We start from the raw sequence: 14,439 nt of genomic DNA on the forward strand, positions 1-14,439 counted from the left end.
TTAATAATTTAGATATGGATATAAGAGGTATGATCAGTAAGTTCGCAGATGACACGAAAATTGGTGGTTGTAAATAGTGAGGAGGAAAGCTTTAGATAAAGGATGAAATAGATGGGTTGCTAAGATGGGCAGAGCAGTGCCAAATGGAACTTATTCTGAGAAGTGTGAGGTGATGCATTTTGGGAGGACTAACAAGGCAAGGGAACATACAATGGCTGGTAGGACCCTATGAAGTACAGAGAGTCAGAGGGACCTTGGTGTATCTGTCCATAGATTACTGAAGGCAGCAGCACAGGTAGATAAGGTGGCTAGGAAGGCATATGGGATACTTGCCTTTATTAGCTGAGGCATAGAATAGAAGAGCAGGGAGGTTATGATGGAGCTGTATAAAATGCTCGTTAGGCCACAGCTGGAGTACTGTGTACAGTTCTGGTCACATTATAGGAAGGATGTGATTGCACTGGAGAGGGTGCAGAGGAGATTCACCAGGATGTTGCCTGGGCTGGAGCATTTCAGCTATGAAGAGAGACTGGATAAGCTAGGATTGTTTTCCTTTGAGCAGAGAAGGCTGAGGAGGGACCTGATTGAGGTATACAAAATTGAGGGGCATTGATAGGGTAGAGAGGAAGAAACTTTTTCCCTTAGTGGAGGGGTCTATAACTCGGGGGCATAGATTTAAGGTAAGGGGCAGGAGGTTTAGAGGGGATTTGAGGAAAAAAAATTTCACCCAGAAGGAGGTTGGATTCTGGAACACACTGCCTGAAGGGGTGGTAGCGGCAGGAACCCTCAACATTTAACAAGTATTTAGATGAGCACTTGAAACCCCATAGCATACGAGGCTAGGGCCAAGTGCTGGAAAATAGGAATGGAATAGATAGACTTGATGTCCGGCGCAGACACGGTAGGCCGAAGGGCCTGTTTCTGTGCTGTATAACAGACTCTATGATGTGAAACCTGCTGAACGACAGTTGGATAAATTATGAATCTAAGGAAGGATCTCTTAGTTAATTTACTCCATCAAACAAAGCACGTCTTGAATATGGACCGATTTATTATCTGATGTACCAAAAGTTGAGGAACATGCATCAGATTCCGATTTGTTTTCTCTGAATATTAGTCTTTATGGAACTTACTTTTTTCATCCAGGAAAAATTCATATGGATACCGGAAGAAAAGGGAAGACAAGTTTATGGTATGGATTTTTTTACTTTTGACTATAGTTGAGGCTTAGTGTGGTGTAGTGCCACTATGTAGAAGGATGCTGGTTGGAGCTTATAACTCTGGAGTAGCTCAACTATCCCATCCAACACAGGCTCAACCTGAGAGGGGCGGAGCTAGTTCCAATGATTTGGGAATTTTGTATGGTTTAGTCGCCAGTGTGGTTTGCAAATAGTCTGCACCACAGTTTCTAACCTTCATTCCAAATGAGTATCGTTAAAACTGAAGGATCATGTTCTTAAAACTGTCACACAAGTTGTTTTATAATGGGCACATTCCTTGTAGTTGAATGCTTCCTACCACTTTGGCTTGACTATGGGTTTAGCCCAGAGAGACAGAAGCTTAAATGTTTGATTCTCTACAAATGTGTATAATGAGATTATCAAATTTCCAACTGGAACTTTTTATTTGGTATCTGGCAAAACTCTCTGCACATTGCCCATTCCTATTTGTCCTGACAGTTGGCTTTCGAGGCCTCTTCAGAGGGCTTTGAACCTCCAGCTTGTGACTGGAGCCACAGGCTATATCCGGTAGGAATGAAGGTCCTCAGTGAACTAGTTTGTTTTTAAAGTCCAGCAGCTTTTCACGGATATTTTCTAGTATTGCCCCGTAATTGCCAGATTAATTGATAATTTAACTGATTGCAATCTGGGGGTGCCTTAACTCCGTTTCATGAGTTACCATGCTAGGATTTGAATTCATAATTTGATTTATTAGTCGATGCTCTCAATTGCACTAATCATGCCCAGATGTTGCATTCACCTCCGAGTCAAGTTCTTGTTTCGCCCATTTTACAATCACTTGTTTATCCCTCTCCTTTTGTCCCACCATTGGCGGCCGTGCCTTCAACTGTCTGGGCCCTGCATTGGAGTTCCCCCTCTTAATCTCTCCAGCTCCCTGTAAGCATTTAATATCCACTTTTAAAATGCACCTCTTCAACAAAAAAAGTGGCCAAAAATGTTTTTAATGTATACTTTGACTTGTATCTATTTTTGTCTAATTACAGTTTCCTTTGCAATACCTTCGGATGCTTTTTCTATGTTAAAAGTGTCGTATGAATCCAAATAAAGGGAGCATCATTCTACTCAGCCCAATCTTTCTCTTTGTAAAGATATTGGCCTGGTTTTTGCAGCAGTTATGTCAGCAAAACTGTCAGCATTCATTATTCCATTGATACTGACAGCAACTTCTGGAGTCATGCGTAGAGTCCCGTGGAAATTCAGAAGTTGCTGTCAGCAATACCATTCTTCTCCAGAGTACAGTTAAGGCACCCCCAGACTGTGATCAGTTGAATTCAAGAGAACTTCCACTCTTGAGCTTTTAGTCCTGCTGTAAAAACCCTCAAAGTTGCACCTTGTTGAAAGATGTAACTGGGTTTTTAAACAGCAGACTAACTTGATAATATTTGTGAACATCTTCACTAGCGCTGAAAAGCTGATCTTGTATTTGTGGAATGTCAAATGTCTCCATAATTTCCATAACTTTATAAAATAAAAAAATTGTTTATCTTTAGACTTAAGTGAATGCTGAAGACTTTGCAAATGCAATTGTAAATGTTGCACCCTTGTTCAAAAAATGGTGTGTAAAGCTAAGGCCAGCAACTGCATGCCACTCAGTTTAACCTCAGGTGGAGAAGCTTCTTGAAACAATAATTCGGGACAAAATTAATAGCCACTTGGATAAATGCAGTTTAGGAACATAACAGAAGTAGGTCATTCAACCCATCAAGCTTTCTTTGCCAATCAGTTAGATCATGGCTGATTATCTACCTGTCACTTTCCTGTGATATCCCCATATCCCTTGTTGCCATTTGTACCCAGATATCCATCGATTTCTGTCTTGAACATGCTCAATGAGCTTGCACAGCCCTCTGGGGCAGAGAATTTCACAGATTCACCACCCTCTGAGTGAAGAAATTCCTCTTCATCTTGGTCTTAAATGGCCTACCTCTTATTCTGAGACTGTGACCCCTGGTGCTAGATTCCCAAGCCAGGGGCAACATCCTATCTACATCCACCCTGCTGTGCCTTGTAAGAATTCTGTAAGTTTCCATGAGATCACCTCACATTCTTTGAAATTCTAGAGAAGACAGGCAGAGTTTCCTCAATCTCCTCAAGTGAGTGTTTAGGATCTGGAATGCACTGCCTGAGTATGGTGGAGGCAGATTCAATCAAGGCATTCATGAGGAAATTGGATAATAACCTGAAAAAGAACATGCAGAGCTGTGGGGAGAAGGCGGGTGAGTGACACCAGTTAAACTGCCCCTTTGGAGAGCCAGCACACACACTGGGCCGAATGGCTGCCTCCTCTGCTGTAACAATTGTGTGATTGTGATTCTTTGCCATTAACACAGCAAAATCTGAGCTTGAGTCTTTTTCTACTTGAGAAATAATCCATATTTTCTTTAAAGAAGCAATGGTCTTTGTGTGCTGCCACATGGAGCAAGTGAGACAACACTTTTGAAATTGCCTCTGATCTACATCCATAGAGTAATCGCAATAAGATTTTATATTTGAAGTGTTGCTTCTTGCATGATCTCACCCCTCTGAGGGATAAAAAGCTGCAGTTTCACAAGCAGCTGCCTGTCGGGAGGAGGGATAGTATTTTTAAACCCTTCTGCGGCTGAGCGTGTTTACCTACTTCCAGATGTGCCTTTTTGCAGTACGTTTTCTATGCTCTTTCACCCACGACCTACAAACTGTCCATCCACTGGTGTCCACTGGTGCAGTTTGACTGTATAAAGGAATAGGTTCGGTGAAAAAAATCTCCATCATGGGCATCTTTGCTCAGGTTGGCCATTTTATACCAATCGGGCATTGGCTACTAAAACATTAATAAGACCTAATATACACGTTGCATAAAATACCCATCGTAAAACAGCATATCTGACAATACCTTTTATCAAAGCTATGCAAAATCCACTTCTGTTTTTCAAATACTAAGCCAACCATTGAGGATGTAAGCTGTAACATGTTTTGACAAAGTAAAGCCAAGATATGGCGCAAATCTTTTGATTTAAAAAAAAAGTTTGTAATCTGTACTGCCAAATACTTTTACTACAGGAAGGGAGGTAGAGCAGAGGCTGAGTATTTACCCACCAGGAGAAAGGAAATTGAAGGCATGACCAGGAATTATGCATTCACCACACACATTCTATTAAATGTTGTGGTCCAGAAATATGCATAGGAATATTAATTACCATGTTTAGAATATTTGTGGAAGAACTAAAATTGAAACACCTTAAATTATGTAAATATTTAGTGAATAAGCCTTGTACCTAATTGGTCTGAGTTTCATGCAGGGAATTAACATAGAATACTATTTGCAACAAGTGCTTATTTGTAGCTGGAGGGTCTCTTTTTTTTTAGGGTTGCAAGCTGCAGCTTTGCTCTGGATAGGTTTGTTGCAATCAGATCAAAATTCTTTTTTCCCTACCTCCTGGGGGTCTTCACACCACCCCTATTTCAGTGTCTGGTTAATTTTGTTCAGAGATTGACATACTGCCAAACATCCAACATGCTTCTTCAAATGCTAATTTTTGGAACTTCCTTTTAAGGTGAATGTAGTTGATGCAAGGTTGCTTTTACTTTTTTTTTTCTAAGACACGATGAGGAGTGAGAGGGAAAATTAAACAACAAAAGAGTTGTAGTTTAAAATTACTGTAACGTCGCGTCACTAAAACAAATTATCAGGAACAATGGCATAGAAATGTTACTGGACTAGTAATCTGGAGGCCTGGACTAATGCTTTTGGGATGCAAGTTCATATCCCACCACGGCAGCTGGTAGAATTTAAATTAAAGAAATAAATTAGAATAAAAAGCTTCCTAATGGTGACCGTGAAACTACTGGATTGTTTAAAAACCCATCTGCTTCACTAATTCCTTCAGGGAAGGAAATTGATTGTCCTTACCTGGTCTGACGTACATGTGACTCCAGACTCACAGCAATGTGGTTGCCTCTTAATTGCCCTCTGAAGTGGCCTAGCAAGTCACTCAGTTGCATCAAACCACTTCAGAAAAGTTGGAGAAAAAAAAATAAAACTGGGTGGTCCACCACGTATCAGCCTAAATACTGAAAGCAACAAAGGCACACCCTGTCCAGTCGACCTTGCAAAGTCCTCCTTGCTAATGTGGGGACTTGAGCAAAAATTTGGAGAGCTGTCCTACAAGACTAGTCAAGCCTGACATAGTCACACTCACTGCATCATACATGCCAGCCTATGTTCTAGACTCTTCCGTCACTATCCCTGGGTATGTCCTGTCCTGTTGCCAGAACAGACCCAGCAAAGGTGGTGGCATAGTGGAATACATGGACTGCAACCCTGTCACCAGATTTCATGGAGGCACCCAAGATCGCGTCGTTGGCACCAGCTAGACATCATCGTCACAAGGTGAGCCTCCTTAAACAGTGTTCAAATCACACACAGCTTCCACAGTGCGGACTGCGACACCGACCACTCCCTGGTGTGCAGCAATGTTAGACTCAAACCAAAGAAGTTGCATCATTCCAAGCAGAAGGGCCACCTGCGCATCAACACGAGCAGAATTTCTCATCCACAGCTGTTACAAAAATTTCTATATCACTTGTAACAGCCCTTCAAAGCACTCCCACAGGGGATGCTGAGACCAAGTGGGCCCACATCAGAGACGCCATCTGAGTCAGCTTTAACCACCTATGGCAAACGTGCGAAGAGAAATGCAAACTGGTTTCAATCTCATAATGAAGAGCTGGAACCTGTCATAGCCGCTAAGCGCACTGCACTGTTGAACTACTGGCAACACCTATGCAGTCATATTCAGCTGGCCTCAGACACCGGAAACATCCGAGGAATGTATGATGGCATTAAGAGAGCTTTTGGGCCAACCATCAAGAAGATCGCCCCCCTCAAACCTAAATCAGGGGACATAATCACTGACCAACGTAAACAAATGGACCGCTGGGTTGAGCACTGCCTAGAACTGTACTCCAGGGAGAATGTTGTCACTGAGACTGCCCTCAATGCAGCCCAGCCTCTACCAGTCATGGATGAGCTGGACAGACAGTCAGCAAAATCGGAACTCAGTGATGCCATTGATTCTCTAGCCAGTGGAAAAGCCCCTGGGAAGGACAGCATTACCCCTGAAATAATCAAGAGTGCCAAGCCTGCTATACTCTCAGCACTACATGAATTGCTTTGCCTGTGCTGGGACGAGGGAGCAGTACCTTTAGGACATGCGTGATGCCAATATCATCACCCTCTATAAAAACAAAGGTGACCGCGGTGACTGCAACAACTACCGTGGAATCTCCCTGTTCAGCATAGTGGGGAAAGTCTTTGCTCGAGTCGCTCTAAACAGGCTCCAGAAGCTGGCCGAGCGCGTCTACCCTGAGGCACAGTGTGGCTTCCGTGCAGAGAGATCGACCGTTGACATGCTGTTCTCCCTTCGTCAGATACAGGAGAAATGCCGCGAACAACAGATGCCCCTCTACATTGCTTTCATTGATCTCACCAAAGCCTTTGACCTCGTCAGCAGACATGGTCTCTTCAGTCTACTAGAAAAGATTGGATGTCCACCAAAGCTACCAAGTATCATCACCTCATTTCATGACAATATGAAAGGCACAATTCAACATGGCGGCACCTCATCAGACCCCTTTCCTATCCTGAGTGGCGTGAAACAGAGCTGTGTTCTCGCACCCACAGTTTTGGGATTTTCTTCTCCCTGCTGCTTTCACATGCGTTCAAGTCTTCAGAAGAAGGAGTTTTCCTCCACACAAGATCTGGGGGCAGGTTGTTCAACCTTGCATGTCTAAGAGCGAAGTCCAAAGTAAGGAAAGTCCTCATCAGGGAACTCCTCTTTGCTGACGATGCTGCATTAACATCTCACACTGAAGAGTGTCTGCAGAGTCTCCAACAGGTTTGCGGCTGCCTGCAATGAATTTGGCCTAACATCAGCCTCAAGAAAACGAACATCATGGGGCAGGACGTCGGAAATGCTCCATCCATCAATATTGGCGACCACGCTCTGGAAGTGGTTCAAGAGTTCACCTACCTAGGCTCAGCTATCACCAGTAACCTGTCTCTAGATGCAGAAATCAACAAGCGCATGGGAAAGGCTTCCACTGCTATGTCCTGTCACTCTAGAATTGGCCTTTATAGCCACTCCAGGCGCTGCTCCTCAAACCACTGACCACCTCCAGGCGCTTACCCGTTGTCTCCCGAGACAAGGAGGCCAAAGAAAAGAGACCCTATGAAGTCTCATATCAGGTCAATACTGGCAAGGAAACCTCCTCTTGAATATCACCTACCACCCTCCCCCAGCTGATGAATCCATGCTCCTCTGTGTTGAGCACCACTTGGATAAAGCACCAAGGGTAGCAAGGACACAATATATTAACACAAGAAATAGGAACGGGAGTAGACTGTGTGGCCTGCCAATTTATACAACTGAGGTTGATCTTGGGCTTCAACTCCACTTTCCCGCCTGCTTCCCATATCCCCTGAGACCAAAAATCTGTCTCAGTCTTAAATATACTCAACGATGGAGCATCCACAACCCTTTGGGGTAGAGAATTTCAAAGATTCACGACTGAGTGACGTCGTTTCTCCTGCTAGTCCTAAATGATTGACCCCTTATCCTGAGACTGCGACCCCATGTTTTAGATACCCTGACCAGCGGAAACAATCTACCTCTACCCTATCCAGCCCCTTCAGAATCTTGTATGTTTCAATGAAATTACCCCTTATTCTTCTAAATCCCCAGAGAATATATGTCTAATTTACTCAGCCTCTTATCTCTGGAAACAATCTAGTGAACCTTTGCTGTGCTACCTCCAATGCAAGTATATTTTTCCTTTAAATATGGAGACCAAAACTGCAGGCAGTATTCTAGATGTGGTCTCACCAAAACCCTGTACAATTGTAGCAAGACTTCTTTATTCCTGTACTCCAATCCCCTTGCAATAAAGGCCAACATGCCATTTGCCTTCCTAATTGCTTGCTGTACCTGCATGCTAGCTTGCTGCGTTCCTTGTACAAGCACACCCAAGTATCTCTGAACATCAACATTTAAAAGTTTCACACCTTTCAAAAAAATATTTTTATTCTTATGACCAAACTTAACTTCTCCCTTCCCCATATTATACTCCACCTGCCATCTTGCTGCCCACTCATTTAACCATATATCTCTTTGCAGCCTCTGTCTACCCCACAGTTTGCTTTTCTGCTTACCTTTCTACCTAGCTTTGTATCGTCACCAAACTTAGATGCGTAACTCTGTCTCCTCTTCGTCATTAATATAGACTGTAAATAGCTGAGGACCCATAGGAACAGGAGTCGGCTATTCTGCCTGTCGAGCCTGCTCTGCCATTCAGTTAGATCATGGCTGATCAAATACCTCAACACCACTTTCCTGGGCTATGATGTCATCAGTCTTCAGAAATCTATCAATTTCTGTCTTGAGCACGCTCAATGATTGAGTTCCACAGCCCTCTGGGGTAGAGAATTCCAGAGATTCACTACCCTCTGAGTGAAGAAATTCCTCTTCTTCATCTTGGTCTTAAACGGCCTACCCCTTATTAGACTGTGACCCCTGGTTCTCGACTCACCAGCCAGGGGGGACATCCTATCTACATTCACCATGTCAAGGCTTGTAAGAATTTTGTAAGTTTCAGTGAGATTTCCCTTCATTCTTGGAAACCCTAGAGAATACAGGCCTAGTTTCCTCAGTCTCTCCTCATAAGGTAATCCTGCCATTCCAGGGATTAGTCTGGTGAACCTCCACTGTCGTGCATCAATGGTAAGTATCCTTCCTTAGATAAGGAGACCAAAACTGTACACAATACGCAGTGTGGTCTCACCAAAGCTCAATACAATTGCAGCAAGACATCATTATTCCTGTACTCACTTCCCCTTGTGCTGAATGCCAACATACCATTTGCCTTCCTAATTGCTGCACCTGCATGCTCACTTTTAGTAACTCATGAACAAGGAACCCAGATCACTTTGGACACCAACATTTCCTAATCTCTCTCTGCCTGCCCAAGTCTGCTTGAAACATCCTGACCATCTTCCTCACAACTTACATTTCCACCTAGTTTTGTCATCAGCAAATTTGGAAATATTAAATTTGGTCCCTACATCCAGATCATTTATATAGATTGTTAGCAGCTGTGGCACTAGCACACTTGCAGTATCCCACTAGTAACAGCTTGCCATCCTGAGAATGACCCATTTATTCCTACTGTCTGCTTTCTTTCTGAGAACCAATTCTCAACCCATACTAGTATATTACCCCCAATCTCGTGCACTAATTTTGTTCACTAACCTGTGTGGGATCTTACAAAAGCCTTTTGAAAATCCAAATACACCACATTCACTGCTTTTCCTTTATACTACAAGTAACATCCTCAAGTCTCCAGCAGGCTTGTCAAACATGATTTACCTTTCATAAATCCATGTTAATAAGTGTTTAGTTATCACATCCTTTAATAGATTCTAACATTTTCCCTACGACTGATGTCAAACTAACAGGTCTGTTCTCCATTCTCCCTCTCCCTCCCTTAAATAGTGGGCTTACATTTTGCTACTTTTAAGTTTGTAGAAACCTTTCCAGAATCCATTGAATTTTGAAAGATAGCTGCCAATGCATCCAGTATCGCTGTAGCCACCTCCTTCAACACTCTGGGATGTAGCTTATTTGGTCCAGGGCATTTATCAACCTCCAATCCAGTGAACCTTTCAAGTATTACTCTTTTAATACTAATTTCTTTCAGTTCCTCAGTTTCACAAATCCCTTGGTTGCCTAGTATTTCTGGGAGATTTTCTGTAACTTCCATGAAGACTGACACAAAGTAATTGTTCGGTTTCTCTGCCATTTCCCTGTTCTCCACTATAAATTCTGCTTCCTTTGCCTGTAACGGGTCCACGCTAATATGTCATATGGCCTCGCTAATCTTTTCCTTCACATACCTACAGAAACTTTTACAGTCCACCTTTGTTTCTTGTTAGCTTGCATTCATATTCTCTTTTCCCTTTCAGTTTCTTGGTCATCCTTTGCTGGGTTCTAAATTGCTTCCAATCCTCAGGCTTACTGCCTTTTTTGGCATCCTTTATAGGCCATGTCCTTTGATCTCATACAATCTTTAACTTTTGTTAGCCACGGTTGATTTACCTTTCCTATTGGGTGTTGGTGTCTTGGAGACCCAGCACTGATCCTTGTGGCACTCCACTAGTTATAACCTGCCAGCTTGAAATTGCCCTGTTTATTCCCAATCTCTGCTTCCTGTCTATTAACCAATTCTCTATCCATGCTCCCAACTGCATCTTGTGTATTAACCTTCTGTATGGCATCTTATTGAAATATCTTTTGGCAGTCCAGGTATACTACATCTACTGATTCCCCTTTATCCATCCTGCTAGTTATATCCTCAAACTCTAATAAATTTGTCACACAGGATTTCCCTTTAGTAAAACCATGTTGAATTGTTATAATACTGTGCTTTTCTAAGTGCATTAAGACTTCCTTAATAGATTCCAGCATTTTCTCAACAACTGTCATGCTAACTGGCCTGTAGTTTCCCTTTTTTCTCTCCCTCCTTGAAAAGCAGCGTTACACTTGTCAACTTGCAATTTCATGGGACCGTTCCTGAATCATAGCTAGTGCATCCACTATCTCTGCAGCTATTTTTTGAGAACTCTCGGGTGTAGGTCATCAGGTCCCAGTCTTACAACTGAGATGGGGGGAAGTGTACTGTCTTTCTCTTGTTCCAGTTCTCCATGGGTCACAACATAAATTTAAATGTTTACCCAGTTACTGATCTGGCCAATTATATACTCTTTTACTTGTGGAATAAAATTCACCAATCAGGTTTCTTTATTAAACAAGATTATCAATTTATTATATAGCAAGACACATTCAGTAAAGATGCAAAGCATTAACACAGATTGAAATATAAAACTTCCCTTTTAAAATTATCCCCACACAGGTTAAAGAAAAACAAAAGTTTTCTTTGCAGAGATCTTTTTACAAAAAAGCATGAATACTACTTAATCCTTGAAGGAAAAGAAGATATGGAATATCAGTTGTCCCTTTTATTCTGGTGTCCCACATACGTGTAGACGGCTGTTACTGGGATCTTTCTGGAGTAGTTCTTTTCAGGCGGTGTCGAGGATTAACCAGGCAGGCTTTCTAGGAGAAATGCAGCATCAGGGGCTTCAGCTATCACACTGGATTCGCAGGGTTTCTCCGAGATGGAGAAAAGATGAACTGGGTGTTTCTTTCAGCAGGCTATAATCCCAGCTGACTCAAAACAATATTCAAACTGAAACCACCATTTGACCACCATAAATCTTGACATGTCGCTTCTCTGTAAACATCTCCCTTAGTCAGAAGGCATCTACTATTTACTTAGCTGAAGATGTGACTTCCAGTAAATGATTTTAAACAGTCCTTCCAGTTACTTTAAAAAAAAACACAGTCCAACATCTATGAAATAATTTCAGTCTCAAATGAATGCACCTCCACAATTCTAAAACACGAGTCCTCAAAATATTTTCCAAGAAATGGAAGCACTTTCATAAAACCTCCATCCTTGGAGGAATGAAACACCATTTATAAATCCATTCAATTACAAAGAGTGGGGAAAAAAACTAAAGATGAAAATAATTAATAAAACATATTTAAACATGCATTCTCATTCACTCTTTACCTGTTACTCATACAGTTCTGCTTTGTACCATCGTTGCATGGCAGTAACTCAAAGCAAAGTTTAATTCTAGACAAATTATCAGCAATTTATTTTTCCCTGCAATGTGGATAATCTTTGAGATAGGGCTATGATTGTAAACGCCATCAAAATAGTCTGGCATTCAGGTTTTTGAATTTTTCCACAAAGATTGTTATAAGTATATACCAGTGTCTCTTTCTAGTCGTGGTGAACATAGACTTCAAAATGCTTAAGAACTAGGAGTAAGTCCGGGGTTTCTTTTTTCACTGTGGATCTCTTTTGGTGTCGATTTAACTTTTTGGAAAAGTATCCCACTGGCCTTTTTTCTTCAACTTGTAACAGGACTGCACTGACCCCCAGGTCACTAGCAGCAATTGCTACTGTGAAGGGCCTAGTGAAATTTGGGGCAGCCAACACTGGTTCATCAAAATGGCTTTCAGCCTCTCAAAACTTCCTTGGTACTCTCCTGACCATACTATCTTGGCTTTCTTTATGTATCAGATGTGTCATTGGGGTAGCTATAGTGCTAAAATTTGATACAAACTTGCAGTAGAAACCACACATTCCCAAAAACCTCATGGTTTCTCTTTTATTCTTATGGGCAGGGAACTCCATCAAGGCTTGTACTTTTGGCATTCTTGGAAACACTTGTTCTTGTCTTACTGTATGCCCAAGCTATGTTGCCCTCGCTTCTGCACATTCACTTTTAGCAAGGTTTATCATCAAATCAGCTGACTAATTTTCTAAACACAGCTTCTAGTTGTCCCAAGTGGTCCTTCCAAGTGTCACTGTATACCAGCACATCAAGGTAAACCACACCGTTAGGAACACTGGCTACCATTTGGTTCATTAGTCTCTGGAAAGTTGCTGGGGCATTTTTTTTTTAGCCCGAATGACATCACTCAGCATTGGAAAAGACCATCTGGTGTGACAGAGGCTGAGATTCCTTTAGATCGGGTTGTTAAAGGAACTTGCCAGTATCCGCTTAAATCTATTTTGCTAAGAAATGTGGCGATACCAATTCTGTCAATACAGTCTTCCAAGTGTGGAATTGGGTAGGAGTCTGCCTTGCTTACTGCATTAACCTTTCTGTAGTGTATGCAAAATCTAGTTGAACTGTCGGATATAGGCTCTAACACCACTGGGGAACTCCAGCTGCTTTGACTGGGTTCAGTTAGGTGGTTTTCCAACATGCATTGGATTTCTGCTTTCACTTGGGCCTGTTTCTCTGGACTTAAGCGATAAGGATGCTGTTTTATAGGAAAGGATTCTCCTACATTCACATGTATGGCTGAAGCTGTACACCCTGGTTTATCCCTACAGACTCCTTTTAAATGCTGAGTAGCCTTGTTGAGGTCTTCCCATTGTTCTGCATCTAAATGAGCGCATCGAGTCTAGTCTCTCCAAAAATTCAGTATTAGCTAACCTCATAGGAGGTTTAATTTGAGAATTGTCTAGGCCTGCTCTGCCTGATCCTCACTATCCCTTTCATCCTTCACTGTCCCTACTACTTGACACACCTGAGCTTGCTTATCCTCCTTCCGGCAGTGATATTGTTTCAACATATTGATGTGATACAGCCAATTCTTTTGCCAGCAATCTGGGGTGTCAATCAAATTATGTACTTCCATTTTCAACGACTGTATATGGTCCACTAAACTGTTTTCAGCAGTTCACCCTGTAATGGCAAAAGTACTAGCCCCTCATCCCCCGGTTGAAATGTTTGGGCCTTGGCATGCTTGTCTGCCCATTTCTTGGTTATTTGGGAAGCTTTCTGGTGTTCCTGAGTCACTTTGGAAACTCTGATACATAATCTAACACAGAAGATTCGCCCCTCCTGTCTTAAAAACTTTTTTTTGATTAGTTTTAGAGGACCTCATACCTCACGTCCATAAATTAATTTAAAAGGACTAAAACCGGTAGATGAATTCCTAGTGGCAAACAAAAGAAATTTTCCAACCCTTTATCCCAATCATGAGGATATTCATGGCAGTATGCCCTAATCATTTTGAGGGTCTGATGGTACCATTCAAAGCCCTTTGTGTCTGTGAGTGGTATGCTGAAGACTTTCTGTGTTATACCCAGATTACTCATAACTTACTGAAAGATTTTAGACATAAAATTGGAACCTTGATCCAACTGAACCTCAATCAGTAATCCATATCTAGTGAAGAACTGGGTTAACTTTTCTACCATTACCTTAGCAGAAACTGTTCTCCAGGGAATGGCCTCTGGGAACTGAGTAGCCATATCCATTATAATGAATATGTATTGATGTCCCTCCTGTTTTTGGTAAAGGTCCCACATAGTCTCCCAACACCCTAATAGATATTACCCCAAAAACTGTTATGGGAATTAGAGGTGCCGGTTTTTTGGCAGGTTGAGGTTTTCCCACAATCTGGCACATATGGCATGTTTTGCAAAACTGTACCAGGTCCTGGTAAAGATCTGGCCTGTAAAAATATAGACGTATAAGTGGGTATTCCGGATCCCTACATGTTCCGCTATAGGA

The 14,439-nt window shown here is 42.1% G+C and overlaps 1 protein-coding gene across 1 annotated transcript in view; it reads left to right on the forward strand.

Annotated features, from left to right (window-relative positions):
• The window catches only part of larp4b (La ribonucleoprotein 4B), a 144,021-nt gene that overhangs the window by 98,252 nt on the left and 31,330 nt on the right, over positions 1-14,439 (forward strand). The window contains exon 13 of the mRNA XM_068014971.1: positions 1,147-1,192. Coding sequence (XP_067871072.1) covers positions 1,147-1,192 — 46 coding nt within the window. The remainder of the gene's footprint in view (positions 1-1,146; positions 1,193-14,439) is intronic.

This window comes from Heterodontus francisci, chromosome 2 (assembly GCF_036365525.1).
Source record: "Heterodontus francisci isolate sHetFra1 chromosome 2, sHetFra1.hap1, whole genome shotgun sequence".
Lineage (NCBI taxonomy): Eukaryota > Metazoa > Chordata > Chondrichthyes > Heterodontiformes > Heterodontidae > Heterodontus > Heterodontus francisci.